The sequence below is a fragment of the Engraulis encrasicolus genome, chromosome 11, assembly GCF_034702125.1.
Source record: "Engraulis encrasicolus isolate BLACKSEA-1 chromosome 11, IST_EnEncr_1.0, whole genome shotgun sequence".
Lineage (NCBI taxonomy): Eukaryota > Metazoa > Chordata > Actinopteri > Clupeiformes > Engraulidae > Engraulis > Engraulis encrasicolus.
This window is the reverse complement of record NC_085867.1, coordinates 31,199,720-31,216,540: the sequence shown is the minus strand read 5'-3', so window position 1 is coordinate 31,216,540 and position 16,821 is coordinate 31,199,720. Positions and strand designations below refer to the sequence as shown.

Genomic DNA, 16,821 nt, shown 5'->3' with positions numbered 1-16,821 from the left:
TATAAAATTCCTTGATATTCCCAAAAATTCTGCCACTACACTACACTACAGTTAACCCTATAGCTGCCACCACCAAAGGTATGATCACCGCAGTCGTCAAAGAAACTGATCTCACCCACAATCACTACCACTGTGACTAGCCATTACATCCACTACCAGACACAGTAACCACAGCCACTACTAATGCCACTACTGGTTGTTGGTTATGGGTGCCAAGGGGTGCCAGCCGGGGGGGGAAGGCAATGAGGGAGGGAGTGGGTGTGACATGGAAGAGTGGAGTTTATGAGGGCTCATTCCCAGGACCAGACCAGATGAAGGGGTAAGGGGATGAGAGGGCACTTGGGGGATGTTTGGGTTGGCAAGGAGAGGGTGTTTGAGGGGTTTGGGAGGAGAGAGCGATTGGGTGTTGGGCATGAGAGGGCGATCGGGTGTTGGGGAGGAGAGGGCGTTTGGGTGTTGGGGAGGAGAGGGCGTTTGGGTGTTGGCGATGAGAGGGCATTTGGGTGTTGGCGATGAGAGGGCGATCGGGTGTTGGGGAGAAGAGGGCGTTTGGGTGCTGGGGAGGAGAGGAGAGGGTGTTTGGGTGTTGGGGAGGAGAGGGCGTTTGGGTGTTGGGGAGGAGAGGAGAGGGCATTTGGGTGTTGGGGAGGAGATGGCATTTGGATGTTGGGGAGGAGAGGGTGTTTGGGTGTTGGGGAGGAGAGGGCGTTTGGGTGTTGGCGATGAGAGGGCGTTTGGGTGCTGGGGAGAAGAGGGCGTTTGGGTGCTGGGGAGGAAATGAGAAGGCGTTTGGGTGTTGGGGAGGAGATGAGAAGGCGTTTGGGTGTTGGGGAGGAGAGGGTGTTTGGGTGTTGGGGAGGAGAGGAGAGGGCGTTTGGGTGTTGGGGAGGAGAAGGGTGTTTGGGCGTTGGGGAGGAGAGGACGTTTGGGTGTTGGCGATGAGAAGGCGTTTGGGTGTTGGGGAGGAGATGAGAAGGCGTTTGGGTGTTGGGGAGGAGATGAGAAGGCGTTTGGGTGTTGGGGAGGAGAGAGCGTGTGCTGGGCAGCAGACTGCGTCCGCTGGGGACGAGAGAGCGTTTGCTGGGGAGGATACTATCAGAGGATCAGAGGGTGTCAGGGTGAGCTGGGGCCATTGTGAAATACGGTAATGTGGCTCGCATATTCTCCAGGGCCCTTTTATCTGATTACAGCGGCTAGAGAGGTGCTGGAGAGTATGCAGGATGATCTAGGCTCCGTAAGTTCTACTCGGAGTAAATATTAACATGTTAATAATACACAATATGTTACAAGAAATAAAGGACAGATGTTGCCTGGTTAACACCAGACCTAATCACAAGTGAGATTAGGTCTGGGGAGTTGCCTATTGTAAATTCCGTATGGGGCCGGAATACTTGGCTATTATGACACACTGCCCTGCTCTCTGATTGGGCAGAGAAACTGTTAAGGTCGGAATGCTTGGCCATTATGACACAGATCCCATGATCTTGTACGTTATGAGTCATCCTCGCCATACTGTCTTTCAGATCGAAACGATTGTGTAGAACTAAAGGCAGTATGGGAGTTCCTAGGCTAGGACAGATGGGGTGAGAAAGAGTCTTCTGAGAGTATGTTTACTGCAAGAGACATGTGCACATTTCGTGCATGAAACGCGTTGTCATGCGTATTTTATGTCAATTTTGCGTGCCGTTTTTTTAATTAAAGGAAAAATTAAATAAAGATGTTTGCCAAAAAAATACAAACAGTAGGACACTTGACTCCTACTGTAGGACTCCTACAGTTGACTCCTACAGTAGGACACTTGCAAGCACATCCCATGCCTAACTCCTATTGTATGAACATATACAGGGCACACTGTGTAGATACAACACACAGTATATAGCCAAGCAAGGTCCTCACAACCTGTCTATCACAATCTATGCTAACTGGGCGTCATGGCTGATCAGGCATGCAAATTACATAGCATATGATTTCCTCAGTGCCCATGGGCGGAATATAATTGATTGGCCATTTTCTTTCTCTCTCCTCAACAAATTAATTGGAAACCAACAATCATATTTGTATGCGTGTGTGTGTGTGTTTATGTGTGTGTGTGTGTGTGTGTGTGTGTGTGTGTGTGTGTGTGTGTGTGTGTGTGTGTGTGTGTGTGTGTGTGTGTGTGTGTGTGTGTGTGTGTACGTGTACGCATGGTAATCTGAATGTGTGAAAGTGTTAAAGTATTGACTTGGCTGGTTTGAGAAATATGCTAAAAAAAAATAATTTTCCTCGCTCCTTGATCAAACTGGGATGACGGAACTGAATGTTAAAATGATCCACCTTTCTCTCTGTCCCTCCCCGTCTCTCTTATGCCGCATCTATTTAACTAGACAGAGTAGGCGATTCTCTGACAATACACTTCTGCCAGGACAGACAGCCAGACAGACAGCCAGCCAGCCAGACAGAGATACAGAGAGATGGAGAGCTACAGTGAGAAACAGACAGAGAGGAAGAGAGTCCAAGCAAGAAAGTCAGACAGAGAGCGAGAGAGCGAGAGAGAGCGAGCGAGCGAGTGAGCGAGCGAGAGAGAGAGAGAGAGAGAGAGAGAGAGAGAGAGAGAAAAAGGAGAGCAAGAGAAAAGAAAGAGAGTGACGTGTAGTTTGTGCTCGTGACGCGGGCGAGTGCCACGTTCCCGCTCGTCCATCAACGCCACAAGTCTCCTGCCATCCGTTAAGGAGAGGAGCAGCCATCGCTAAAGAGGAGGCAGCCAGCGACACAATGCCCAACAACAAGGAACACGACCAGCAGTCAACACAATATACACAATATCCAACCAAGAGCTTCAGCACAGCCAGCTATCCATAGCTAAAGAGGACGCAGCCAGCACAACAATATACAACAGCAAGGACCACAACACAAGCAGCACGACGCAAAATATTCTAAAAGGACCACAAGAGTCGAGATTCAAGATTTGATTTGTCAAATGCCTTCTTGCGCTGACAAAATTGGCAGTGAAATGAAGGCTGCAACTGCTTTGTATTGTGTAGTAATACATAATAAATAAATAATAGGATAAGAATGAAGGGAATAATAATAAAAGGAAAACATGGCTGAAGTGTTTTAAAAGCAGATGGCTCGAGGCAAGAAACTCTTGCGCAATATCTCAAGACAACCAGACACCAACTCAATACACAATACCCACTCAAGGGCCACACCACAACATAACTACTCTTCACAATACTGCCCTAGAAGTCAACGTGCAGCAACTACATATTAGTCAAAATTGAGGTTTTTGACTGAAAATGGTTTTAATTACCTTCTTTATTTTGTTACAAAGACGAGCCAAATGTGTCTCCTTTTGAAAAGGCATTTTCTCAATTCCACTGTTGGTGTAATTACTGTACTTCACCATTGTAGGGTAGAATACCCAACTAAGAACTTTTTACAAAACCAGTCTCCTCTATACACTACACCAGTGTTTCTAGCCTGATAAACCAGCCTAAATGTGAGATTGGATGTGAAATTTAGTCTGGCCCCGATGAATAGTACATCCGAAGATTGTTGAAGAGAACAACCCGTTGTCTTTCAAACCGTGCCTGTGCTAATAGGCCGGCGCTCTGATCAGCGCTATCTGTGTCGTTGATGTGCTTACATTGCGAGCTTCGTCGTCACTCCCTCAAAACCCTGCCCGCTTTGATTCAAAACAAATTCAAAACAAATCTCTGCGTTGTGATTAGTTTGCCAGATTCTTGGCAAGCTTGGCAGACCACTCAAACGATGCAAGGCCACAGCCGAGAAATTTCGGCGTCCAGTGGGTGGCACTGGTTTACTAGGCTACAGTGTTTCTCTACCTTTTTTGGCTTGCATTCCATTTAAGCCATGGGTGGGGAACCTGTACCCTGCAGGCAGTTTATGGTCCGCATGTAATCCGGCCATGTAATCCAGCATTCGATGTCATTTTAATGTCATGCAGTTTCACATGAAATATGATCCGTTTTATAAAGCAAAATCAGAAATTACATCTGCAATACACTTAAGTTATATTTTCAGGGGACCTATTGAGGGTGGGGTCTGTTGTAAAGGTGGCCACCTTCAATACACTGCAGGCCTAAAGTACTGGGGGAAATCCTGTTTTATGTTCATATGACTTCCCTTGGAGGACTTAAAAAATAAAATAAAATAAAATGTGAATTTCATGCGTTGTATATCTTCCTCTATCCCAATACGGTTTTACTCCAATAACATTTTTCCACATACCCCCTGCCGTGGTACCCCTGGTTGGCAACCACTGCACTTCACAACACAGAACCAAGAGCTCCACAAGGGCCATCCCGCACTGCAAGCACCCTCCAACACTATAATACACAACGGCAGCTGACTACAGCACGAATTCGAATGGAAATGCGTATTAGTATTGTGAGCAAATGTCACCAATTGACCACATCTGCATACAAATCACACGGCTTTTGATGCTTTGGAAAGCGGTGATTAAAATTCTACATCAGCCCTCCCGGCCACACCACAATTGGGGAAAGGGTTTAACTGTCGATTTGATTTTTAGGGGCCAAGCAGCGAAGCTGGCGAAGGCCCCTATAGAGTTAGTAGGTTTTCTTCATTAGGGCCCGAGCACCGGAGGGTGCGAGGCCCTATTGTTCTTGCTCGGATTATTAGGGCCCGAGCACCGTAGGGCGCGAGGCCCTATTGTTCTCCCTCGGATTATTATTATTATTATTTCGCTTCTTTTTGCTCGTTGTTCGGGTCGCCCATTTTGTCTGAGAAGCATTTGGTGGGACGCCCTTTGGCACGGTGGTCGGAAATGTGCGCCGCTACTCAGAACCAGAATTATAGGTCATCACCCCGAACCCTCTAGCGCCACCAGCAGGCCAAAATTTCAGGGACATTTTTGCTTGTAACTTTTGAACCGCTGGGCCAATTTTCAAAAACTTGGTATCCCTGGAATCCTTGGGCTGAGACGAATCCAACGCACACCATGACGTCATTTTCCGCCTGGATAGTTTTCCCGCCATTTTGAATTTTGTGAAAATCAATAAAAACGCTATTTTTCCCGCAAGTTTTGATCAACCGTTCTGAAAGTCGGTATATAGCATCTCTGGACTGAGCCTCACAAAAGTTATCGAATGGATTTTGCGATAATCTTTTCGTTTGGCCGTGACAACCAATCAAAAACGGCCTAAAAATCGATTAAAACTCGCCAAACAGGAAGTGAAGTCATATCTTGGGAACCCATCGTCACAATGTTCTGTAAATTGTCACAGACATTCCGGTCAATACCATGACCGACCACAAAAAAATTCAGGTCGCTAGCTCAAACTCTCTAGCGCCACCAGCAGGTCAAAGTTTTAGCTACATTTCTAGCTGTAACTTTTGAACCGCACGCTCAATTTCAAATCCAGGGGTAGCGTTGAAATCCTTGGGCCAAGACGAATCCAACGAACCATATGACATCATATCCGCCATTATAGAATGTCCGCCATTTTGGATTAAGTTGTCATACAGGAAGTGACGTCATATCTTGGGAACCCATGGTCAGAACCATCTGTAAATTGTAACAGACATCCTTGACCATCCCATGACCGGCCACAAGAAATATCAGGTCGATAGCTCAAACACTCTAGCGCCACCAGCAGTTCAAAGTTCAAAGTCACCACCCAACAGCAGGCCAAAGTTTTAGCTACATTTCTGCCAGTAACTTTTGAACCGCATGCTCAATTTTAATTCCGGTGGTAGCGTTGAAATCCTTGGGCCAAGACGAATCCAACGAACCCCATGACATCATACCCGCATTTTCAGAATGTCCGCCATTTTGGATTTGGTGAAAATCGATAACGTGGTCCCAATCCTTCAAATTCGGTCTATTTTTCTCAAAACTTGATACATATGATTTCAGGACCACTCTGAAGAGATTTGTGAAAGAGTTTTATTACATCTTTTACGGTTTGGCCAAGACAGCCAATCAAAATCCTCCTAACACCCCCAAACAGGAAGTGAAGTCATATCTCAGCAACCCATAGTAAGAATCTTTTGGGAATTGTCACACACATTCTCATTGTCCCATGACTTCCCACAAGAACTTCCAGGTCCCAATTTCTGCTTGTAAAACTTACATGGCATGGTTGTTCAGTATGGTGCATTTACAAATCCAAAAATGTCAATAGAACCCCCTGCAGAGACCTGTCCGAAGCTGGCATATGTGATTGCAGTGGCTACCAAGTGCCGTGCCACCATGTTTTAGGCGAATGAATTGCTATAAATGTGGAAATTAAAACATTTTCCATGTGTCTATATGATTCAAATGGCAATGCAAAGGGATACAGAGAGGGGAAGTGGACAAGATAGCGGTGCTAAGACAATGACGCCTTCTCCTTCCTCATACCCGTCAGAAAATTGTTACGCTTCATCCGTTTTTCACAGGTAGGGGTGTATTAGGGCAGGGCGATGTGCCATGCCCCCTGGGCCGTAGGTGCGAGGGCCCGCCAAGGCTGCTCGCAGCTTTAATTATTATTATTATTTCGCTTCTTGCTCGTTGTTCGGGTCGCCCATTTTGTCTGAGAAGAACTTGGTGGTACGCCCTTTGGCATGGTGGTCGGACATGGCAACCGCTACTCAGAACCAGAAGCTCGGGTCCGGATTGGGTCCGGGCACAGAATAGCGCCCCCTAAATGCGTAGGCCTATGGAGCGGGGCTGGTATAAAGTACAAGCTACAGACTCCAAAATTTGTGTGTGTGTGTATCTCACTAAGACAAACAAAAAAGTCAACAGATTGCCATGGCCACACCCAACAGGAAGTGAGATAATTAGGGGCCAAGCAGCGCATCGAAAATCAGTAAAAATGCTATTCCTCCCTCAATTTTTGATCAATCTTTCTGAAAGTCGGTATAGAGCACCTCTAGAGTGAGCCTCACAAAAGTTATCGAGTGGATTTTGCGGTAATGTTTTTGTTCGGCCGTTACAGCCAATCAAAAACAGACTTAAAGTTGCCAAACAGGAAGTGATGCTATATCTTGAAAACACATGGACATAATCTCCTGCAAATTGCCACAGACCTTCTTGTCTATACCATGACCCTCCACAAGAAATATCAGGTCTCCAGTTTAAGCCCTCTAGCGCCACCAGCAGGTCAAAGCTAGGGCCGATATAAGTACAAGTTACAGACTCCAAATTTTTGGGGGGTGTGTATCTCACTAAGACGAACAAAAAAGTCAATGGGTTGCCATGGCCACACCCAACAGGAAGTGAGATAATTAGGGGCCAAGCAGCGCATGGAAAATCAGTAAAAATGCTATTCCTCCCTCAATTTTTGATCAATCTTTCTGAAAGTCGGTATATAGCATCTCTGAAATGAGCCTAACAAAACTTATCGAATGGATTTTGCGGTAATGTGTTCGTTCGGCTGTGACAGCCAATCAAAAACGGCCTAAAGGTCGCCAAACAGAAAGTGAAGCTATATCTTGGGAACCCATGGTCACAATGTTCTGTAAATTGTCACAGACATTTCCGTCCATACCATGACCCACCAAAAAAAAATACAGGTCGCTAGCTCAAACTCTCTAGCGCCACCAGCAGGTTAAAATTTTAGATACATTTCTGCCTGTAACTTTTGAACCGCACGCTCAATTTTAAATCTAGTGGTAGCGTTGAAATCCTTGGGCCAAGCCGAATCCAACGAACCAAGCCGAAACCAACGAACATCATATCCACCATTATAGAATGTCAGCCATTTTGGATTACGTCGCTGAACAGGAAGTGAAGTCATATCTTGGGAACCCATGGTCAGAACGTTCTGCAAATTGTTACGGACATTCTTGACCATCCCATGACTCCCCACAAGAAATATCAGGTCGCTAGCTCAAACACTCTAGCGCCACCAGCAGTTCAAATTTCAAAGTCACCACCCACCAGCAGGCCAAAGTTTTAGCTACATTTCTACCTGTAACTTTTGAACCGCACGCTCAATTTTAAATCTGGTGGTAGCGTTGAAATCCTTGGGTCACGACGAATCCAACGAACCCCATGACATCATACCCACAGTTTCAGAATGTCCGCCATTTTGGATTTGGTGAAAATCGATAACGTGCTCCTAATCCTTCAAATTTGGTCTGATTTTCACAAAATTTGATACATATAATTTCAGGAGCACTCTGAAGAGATTTGTAAAATAGTTTTATAGTAAAATAGTAAAATAGCCACGGTTTGGCTGTGACAGCCAATCAAAATCCTCCTAACACCCCCAAACAGGAAGTGAAGCCATATCTCAGCAACCCATAGTAAGAATCTTTTGGGAATTGTCACACACATTCTTTTCAATCCCATGACTTCCGACAAGAACTTTCAGGTCCCCATTTCTGCTTGTAAAAATGACATGGCATGGTTGTTCAGTATGGCGCATTTACAAATCCAAAAACGTCAGACTCAATAGAACCCCCTGCAGTGACCTGTCCGAAGCTGGCATATATGAGACTGCAGTGGCTACCAGGTGCAGTGCCACCATGTTTTAGGCGAATGAATTGCTATAAATGTGGAAATTAAAACATTTTGCATGCGTCTATATGATTGAAATGGCAATGCAAAGGGATACCAAGAGGGGAAGTGGACAAGACAGCAGTGCTACGTCAATGACGCCTTCACCTTCCTCATACTTGTCAGAAAATTGTTACGCTTCATACGTTTTTCACAGGTAGGGGTGTATTAGGGCAGGGCGATGTGCCATGCCCACCTGGCCGCAGGTGCGAGGGCCCGCCAAGGCTGCTCGCAGCTTTAATTATTATTATTATTCTCTAGTCACCATTCCTATCCCTCTGCAAGTCTATGGCAGCCCATAGAACCGTAGGCAGGAAAATGCTGTAAATTGGCACACACATTCGGGGCAGTCTCAGCATTACCCACAGCAATTTATAGGACCCCAGCCCCAACGCTATAGCGCCACCAGCAGGTCAAAGTTGCAGGTACATTTCTGCTTGTAACTTTTGAACCGCTAGGCCAATTTTCATAAACTTGGTATCCCTGGAATCCTTGAGTCAAGACGAATCCAACGCACCATATGACGTCATTTTCCGCCAGGATAGTTTTCCCGCCATTTTGAATTTTGTAAAATTCAATAAAAATGTTAATTTTCCCGCAATTTTTGACCAATTCACCCGAAATTCGGTATATAGTATCTCTGGACTGAGCTACACATGGGGTCTTCAGGAATATTGGATATCTTTTATCGTTTAGCCGTGAGAGCCAATCAAAATTGTCGTAAACGTGGCGAAACAGGAAGTGAGGTCATATCTCAGCAACCGTTTGTCGAATTGGGCAGGGATTTTGTACACACATAGTAGTCCATCCCATGACCTACCACAAAAAAAATCAGATCCCCAGCTCAAACTCTGTAGCGCCACCAGCAGGTCAAAATTTTAGCTACATTTTTGCCTGTAGCTTTTGAACTGTACTCCCAATTTTCAAAATATTGGTACACAGGTCATCCTCACACCATGTTGCACCCAGGTATGGATTTTCGTAACGATTGAAAAAACTATCAGCTCACAGCAGCCATTCAAAATTGTGGAAAGAATGGAGGGATTTTTTTCTCATCTCTCTGTCTCCTCTGCTCCCCTTGCGCACGTTCACTGACACCATTCTCGGCAGGGGGTCAAGCCCCACTGCCCCAGCCCCTGCACATACCCCCCCACCCCCTCCTCACACACACACACACAGACAGAGGGAGAGAGAGAGGGGAGAGGGAGAGGGAGAGGTAGAGGGAGAGGGAGAGGGACAGAGAGGGAAGAAGGGAGGGAGGGAGGGAGAGGGAGGGGGGAGAGGAAAGAATTTTGAACACCTCTTGTTGTTTGCCGGTGACAGCCAATCAAAATTGTCATAAAGGTGGCAAAACAGGAAGTGAGGTCATATCTCAGCAACCGTTAGTCAATTTCTGTTAGGATTTTTTGCACACATTCTAGTCCATCCCATGACCTCCCACAAAAAAATCCAGACCCCAAACTCTCTAGCGCCACCAACAGGTAACAGGAAGTGAGCTCATATCTCGACAGCTCTTCAACGGATTCAAACTAAACTTGGTTTACGTGATCACACTCTCGTCCAAGGAATGCACACCAACATTGGCGAGATTTGGACCAAAGGGGGCGCTGCAGTTCCTTCTGTTGCCGTGGCGGCTCTGGCAAGTTTACTGCTTGGCCCCGCATTGCTGCTTGCAGCTATATTCTTACGATTATTATTATTACGTAGGCATCTTTCCTCTCCTTAGCAAGTCAATGGCAGCCCATAGAACCGTAGGTAGGAAAATGCTGTAAATTGGCACACACATTCAGGGCAGACTCAGCATCACCCACAGCGATTTATAGGTCCCCAGCCCCAACACTCTAGCGCCACCAGCAGGTCAAAGTTGCAGGTACATTTCTGCTTGTAACTTTTGAACCGCTGGGCCAATTTTCAAAAACTTGGTATCCCTGGAATCCTTGGGCCAAGACGAATCCAACGCACTCTATGACGTCATTTTCCGCCAGGATAGTTTTCCCGCCATTTTGGATTTTGTGAAATTCAATAAAAATGCTATTTTTCCCGCAATTTTTGACCAATTCACCCGAAACTTGGCATATAGTATCTCTAGACTAAGCTTCACATGGGGTCTCAAGGAATATTAGATATCTTTTATAGTTTCGCCGTGACAGCCAATCAAAATTGTCGTAAAAGTGGTGAAACAGGAAGTGAGGTCATATCTCAGCAACTGTTTGTTGAATTAGGTTGGGATTTTGTACACACATAGTAGTCCATCCCATGACCTACCACGAAAAAAATCAGAACCCCAGCTCAAACTCTGTAGCGCCACCAGCAGGTCAAAATTTTAGCTACATTTTTGCCTGTAGCTTTTAAATCATATGCACGATGTAAAATATATTATTATCACTAGAATCCTTGGGTCAAGCCGAATTCAACGCACTATATGAAGTTATGTCAACGCAGAAGGGAAATTCCGCCATTTTGAATTTTGTAAAATTCACTGTAAGTCTATGGTAGCCCATAGAACCATTTATAGAAAAATGCTGTAAATTGGCACACATATTTGAGGCAGCATCAACATTACCCACAGCGAGTTATAGGTCCCCAGCCCCAATACTCTAGCGCCACCAGCAGGTGAAAGTCGCAGGTACATTTCTGCTTGTAACTTTTGAACCGCTGGATCAATTTTCATAAACCTGGTATCCCTGGAATCCTTGGGCCAAGACTAATCCAACGCACCCTATGACGCCATTTTCTGCCTGGATAGTTTTCCCGCCATTTTGTATTTTATGAAATTAAATAAAAATGCTATTTTTTCCACAATTGTTGACCAATTTGCCCGAAACTCGGTATATAGTATCTCTGGACTGAGTTACACATGGGGTCTCAAGGAATATTGGATATCTTTTATCGTTTAGCCGTGACAGCCAATCAAAATTGTCATAAAAGTGGCAAAACAGGAAGTGAGGTCATATCTCAGCAACCGTTTGTCGGTTTCGAGTAAAATTCTGTACACATATAGATGTCCATCCCATGACCTACGGAAAAAAAAATCAGACCCCCAGCTCAAACTTTGTAGCGCCACCAACAGGTCAAAATTTAGCTACATTTTTGCCTTTAGATTTTAAACCATATGCACGAGGTAAAATATATTATTATCAATAGAATCCTTGGGCCAAGCCGAATCCAACGCACTATATGATGTTATGTCAACGCAGAAGGGAAATTCCGCCATTTTGAATTTCGTAAAATTCAATAAAATGCTACTTGTCACACAGTCTTTGTCAGAATGACCTGCAAAAAGGTACACATCATCTTCAGACTGATACGCATTAGGGTATCCAAAGAATTTTTGATACCTCTTATCGTTAAGAGGTGACAGCCAATCAAAATTGTCGTAAAAAGTGGCAAAACAGGAAGTGAGGTCATATCTCAGCAAACGTTTGTCAGATTCTTTTAGCTATGATTTGCACACACACTAGTCAATCCCCTGACCTCCCACAAAAAAATCCAGATTCCCAGCTCAAACTCTCTAGCGCCACCAACAGGTAACAGGAAGTGAGCTTATATCTCGGCAGCCCTTTAAGGGATTCAAAATAAACTTGGTTCATGTGAGCACACTCCCCTCCAATGAATGCACACCAACATTAGCGAGATTTGGGCCAAAGGGGGCGCTGCAGTTCCTTCTGTTGCCGTGGCGACTTTGGCAAGTTTACTGCTTGGCCCCGCATTGCTGCTTGCAGCTATATTTTCTTTTTCTTTTTTGTTGCCGCATCCTTTTTGTTCCTTGCTCTAAAGATCCAATTTCTTGCGCTTCCTCGATTTGAACTTGAGAAGACAGAGAATAGATGAGAGGTTTTTTTTGTGGAGAGTGGATTGAATACTTACATGGCCGTGAAGGTCTGTGTTGAGCAGCATCAAAGCACAGGTAAGGCAATGCACTCCATCTACGGGACACAAACATACCGATACAGGTCAACCATGTGTTTCAGTCCGTATTAGCAGTCAATATTAGCCACACTGTAGGTCTATTGTGATGGCAACAGTGTTTTTGATCCATCACCTATGAGGCAAATTTCATTCTGCCAGAGCCCTTTGGTAAGATATTTAGCAAAAGAACTAGGCCTATTGTGGCTAAAACGGGTACAGTGGAATATCATCAGTACGACTACATCGCAAAGAGAAAGAAATGGTGATGCAATCTGAGATGGTGGTGGTGGTGGTGGTGGTGATGGTGGTGGTGGTGGTGGGGGGGTGCACACGCCCCGAAGTGTAACAGTAATGGTGTTTTTATCAGCATACAGCAGCCTCTGGCAGGTTTCATGTGTGGACTTGATATGGCGTTGTATTGCCAGGAGAGCCTGAGGGGAACATCAGCAGCAGCATGTTGAACACAACATCCATCTCCACGCAGGAGCTATGTATGTATGTATGTGGAACATCAATTCCATGGCAACAGTCTTAGCAACAAGGAGACCGTTTTAGCTTAGCTTTCCATCAATGCTACTGGTCACCATGGAGAGAGGTGTTAACCAGGCGATGACTGGTTGCTACGGGGGTAGAAATGACACTTAATTCAAAAAGAACAAAAGGTGGGATGGGCACAATAGACGGGTCTGGTCTGGCCAGAGGGGTTGGATTTCTCTGAGATGGACTGCTTTGGGCTGGATACGTAGGACTGTTGGCCTGAAAACCCTTTTGCGGTGTACACACAGTGGCATTGAAATGGGGGATGGACTTAAGTGAATCCATCTACATCAGTGCATGTTGTATACAGTGCTTACACCACCACCCACCTCCATCACACACACGCGCGCGCACAGGCACACGCACACGCACGAAAACTCACTGCAATTTGTCAACTTAATGCATAGTGATCCTTGTTAAGACCAAGTTAATGGCTTGAGTCTCATGGGAGAAGAGAGCATAGCGAAACGTCTACACTCATAAGAGGAGACACAGTAGGACAAATAAAACAACTCCCAGCGCCAAACAACTATCCAAATGGTAATATTTCTGACAAAATGACACACATTTTCACATAATAATAATAGTACTAAAAGTACAAATAAAACATATTTTTATAGAACACTTCTACCAAGTACCTACTACCAAGTACACTTGATGATCAGGAAGCACCTGTGAGGATGAATGCTATAATCAAATTGCTACTATACTGACATTTTCATATAAAAAGCAGAGGTGAAAATGAACATTAAATCCCTATCACCATACTGACATTTTCAAATGAAACGGAGAGGGGAAAGCCAACATCACATCCATATTTCCTCATTAACATCTTCACAGCGAATGCAGAGGACACACTAAACGCTTTATGCATATGACTATATTAACATTTTCATTGCTGAGGTAAGGACAAATGTTAGATTCTCATTATCGAATTAACATGTTCAAAGGGAAAACAGAGGACAAGGCAAACGTTATATTCACACATCAGCATATAAACCATGTTCATGGAGAAAGTGGAGTGGGAAGTGGGTAATGGTGTGAGCAGTAGCAAAAATGATCATAAGAATTTTTATTTTAAGGGCCTTTCAAAATACCCAAGGTCACTTCACATAAAAACAGATCAGAACAGCAAGAGTGAATCAAAATAGCAATGAAATTACCTGCATATGTCACACATGAAATTGGAAAATGATATAATGAAGAAAAAAAAACAAGCAGTAGGTTTGCAATCGTAAAAATTATAAATCGATTACAAATAGATTTAAAAAGTAAAATGTAGATTAGATATAATAAATAAATTATAAAATAATAAATCATAACATCATTTATATTTATTAACATTTAATTATTTATGTAAAATAAAATAAAAAATAAAAATGCATAAATAAATAGAATAGCCTACCTCGGGAGGCGATGATGGCTGGGTTGCAATGATGGTACCTATTAGAATAGTGGATCAAAACCCGCTCTCTTTCCTGGGTTTCTCCCATTAGTGCAAAAGCTTTCAGAAATGTTCTGGAGGAGAGGGAGAGGGGAGAACATTAAAAGAGAGACTTTTAAAAAATGTTTTGAAACATTAGATTTCACATGTAAAATATGGTTGATCAGCATTGCTATGTGTAAAATGGCCAAAAAATGTGACGATGGGTATATGCAGAGTGAGAACCAATGTTCTATTAAACATGTAGTAGTACATACGTCACTGTATATTGAGCGTAACAGGACACGGATAGAAAGATACCTGAGAGATTGGTCCAATGTCATCCCTGTAAAGTCAAAAAAAGTGAGGTACTCTTCAGCCACCATCTTGCTGAAGTCATTACTGTGAAGAGAAGAAGAAGGGATGGGCAGGGTAGGGAGGGGAGGGAAACAAAAAAAAACAAAAATTGTCATTCAGAACTGAGAGTTCAGATTAACCTTCGCAAAAAGGCCAAGTGCCGTTACCAAGCACCAACCACAACACAAAACAACCACCAAGAAGGCACTTTGGGGACAAGTTATTTCCGCGTCATATACACCCCCCTCTAAACAGGCCTCCGGAGGTCAGGGGTCAAATATACATTATATTTCTACCATTGTGCCGTGCCGTCCCCGAAGCTGCACTATAAAGATAACGACGATACTGCATTATGCAACGGCCAGCTCGACTGGGGCCGTCACTCATTCTGGGACTAAGTGAGCGTGAAAGTGGGGAGGATGGAGACAGAGAAAAAGAGACAAAAAAGGCAGCAGAGAGAGAGAGAGCGAGAGAGAGAGAGAGAGAGAGAGAGAGAGAGAGATGCTGTAGGGGTTCGGCTCGCCAGGCTAAGCGAGAGAAAGAAAGAGACAGAGAGAGAAAAAAAAGCTTGTATGTAAAGACACCCACGGCACCGATTCAGATGCTACAAATCACGCTGGCAGAGGGAAAGAATAGGCAATTGGTCCTGGCTGGACCTGTGTCTAATGCAGCCCACCGGAAAGAGAGAGAGAGAGAGAGACAGAGAGAAAGAAAGAGAGATAGAGAGACAGACAAGACAGTGAGAAAGAGAGAAAGATAGATTGACAGAGAGAAAGAGTAAGAAATTGATAGAGAGAGAGAAAGAGAGAGGGTGGGAGAAAGAAAGATAGATAGCGACACAGGCAGACCGAGAGGGAAAGAGAGAGAAAGAGAGAAAGGGAGGGGGGCTGTAAGTGGGTAGAGGTGACTCGTTGGGAGGAGGGGAGGGTGGGGTGCAGAAGTGGGTGGATGTCACTCGAGTCCGTCTCCGTGGTGACACAAAGGCTGTTGGCGCGCCGCTCTCCAGCAGCACTCCCATACAAAAGCTCCAATTTGAATGCGCAACAGATTTCTCTTCTACCACATCAGAGCATCGCGGGGAACGAAAAAAAATACAGATGGTAGAGCTTTTGTGGCCGTTTCATTTCGTGAGAGGACGCCAACAAGTGAGAGAAAGGCAGTGAGAGATTCTGGGCATTTTCGCCTTGTAGTGCTTATAGCCCACTCGAGCTACGAGACATTTCATGTGTCGACAACAGAAATGCTTATTTTCTAACCTCTATCCATTGAACAGGCTTTTAACTTTCTCCGTTGTTTTAAAATGACTTGAGGATAACATTACGTTCATCAATACTGTAAAAAATAAGCTACTGTATTGCCAAGGCAGCCGTGGTGTAATTGTTAGGGAGTTGGACTGTAGATCACAGTTGCAGGTTCAATCCCCGTCGTTACCAATCCCTGCCTTCCTCCATGGCTAAGATGCCTGGCTGAAGAGCAAGGCAACTAACCCCACAATGCTCCAGGGACTGTATCCAATACCCTGTATCGAAATAACCGTAAATTGCTTTGGATGAAAGCACCAGGTATGTGTAATGGAATATAACTTTCTCCGAACATAGCTCCACTCCTTTTTTATAGTAGTTTATTTCCGGAATTCCTGTTGCCCATTCACTAGTTACCTTTTTCACCACCATCAAATTCTAAGCATTCATTAGGACTGGGGTAAATTGCAGTTTTCATACATGAAAAGGTGTTCATTCATGGCCGCTCTTATTTTTTAGCTGCAAAACTTACTGTACTTTGGTCATACTAGAGCATATTCGTTTATTACGGAGTAAATATTCATGAAAAGCTCAAATTTGTTGCACAGTTGCAATGGGCAGCATAGTTGCAATACCTACTCTGGCCACAATCCTACATGGTGCAACTTTAAATGGGTTAGTCTCGTTGAAATCTTTTTTTTCAAGACAGACATGACCAAGATGGCAAGACAAATAGTGTAGTGTAGTCTGACACCAAAACAGCAGAGCCAGCGTTTGGCGTCGAAGCCAACGCTCAAAAAGCACATAACACCCAGCACAGTCCCTGTGCTAAGCTCTCCCTA

General features: G+C 44.5%; 1 protein-coding gene across 3 annotated transcripts in view; it reads right to left on the bottom strand.

The window, feature by feature from the left end:
• psd3l (pleckstrin and Sec7 domain containing 3, like) overlaps positions 1–16,821 on the bottom strand; it is a 199,774-nt gene that overhangs the window by 88,572 nt on the left and 94,381 nt on the right. For all 3 annotated transcript variants that reach the window (XM_063210436.1, XM_063210437.1, XM_063210438.1), the window contains 3 exons: positions 14,703–14,783; positions 14,364–14,476; positions 12,380–12,438 (listed from right to left, as the gene is read on the bottom strand). In XM_063210436.1, coding sequence (XP_063066506.1) covers positions 12,380–12,438; positions 14,364–14,476; positions 14,703–14,783 — 253 coding nt within the window. The remainder of the gene's footprint in view (positions 1–12,379; positions 12,439–14,363; positions 14,477–14,702; positions 14,784–16,821) is intronic.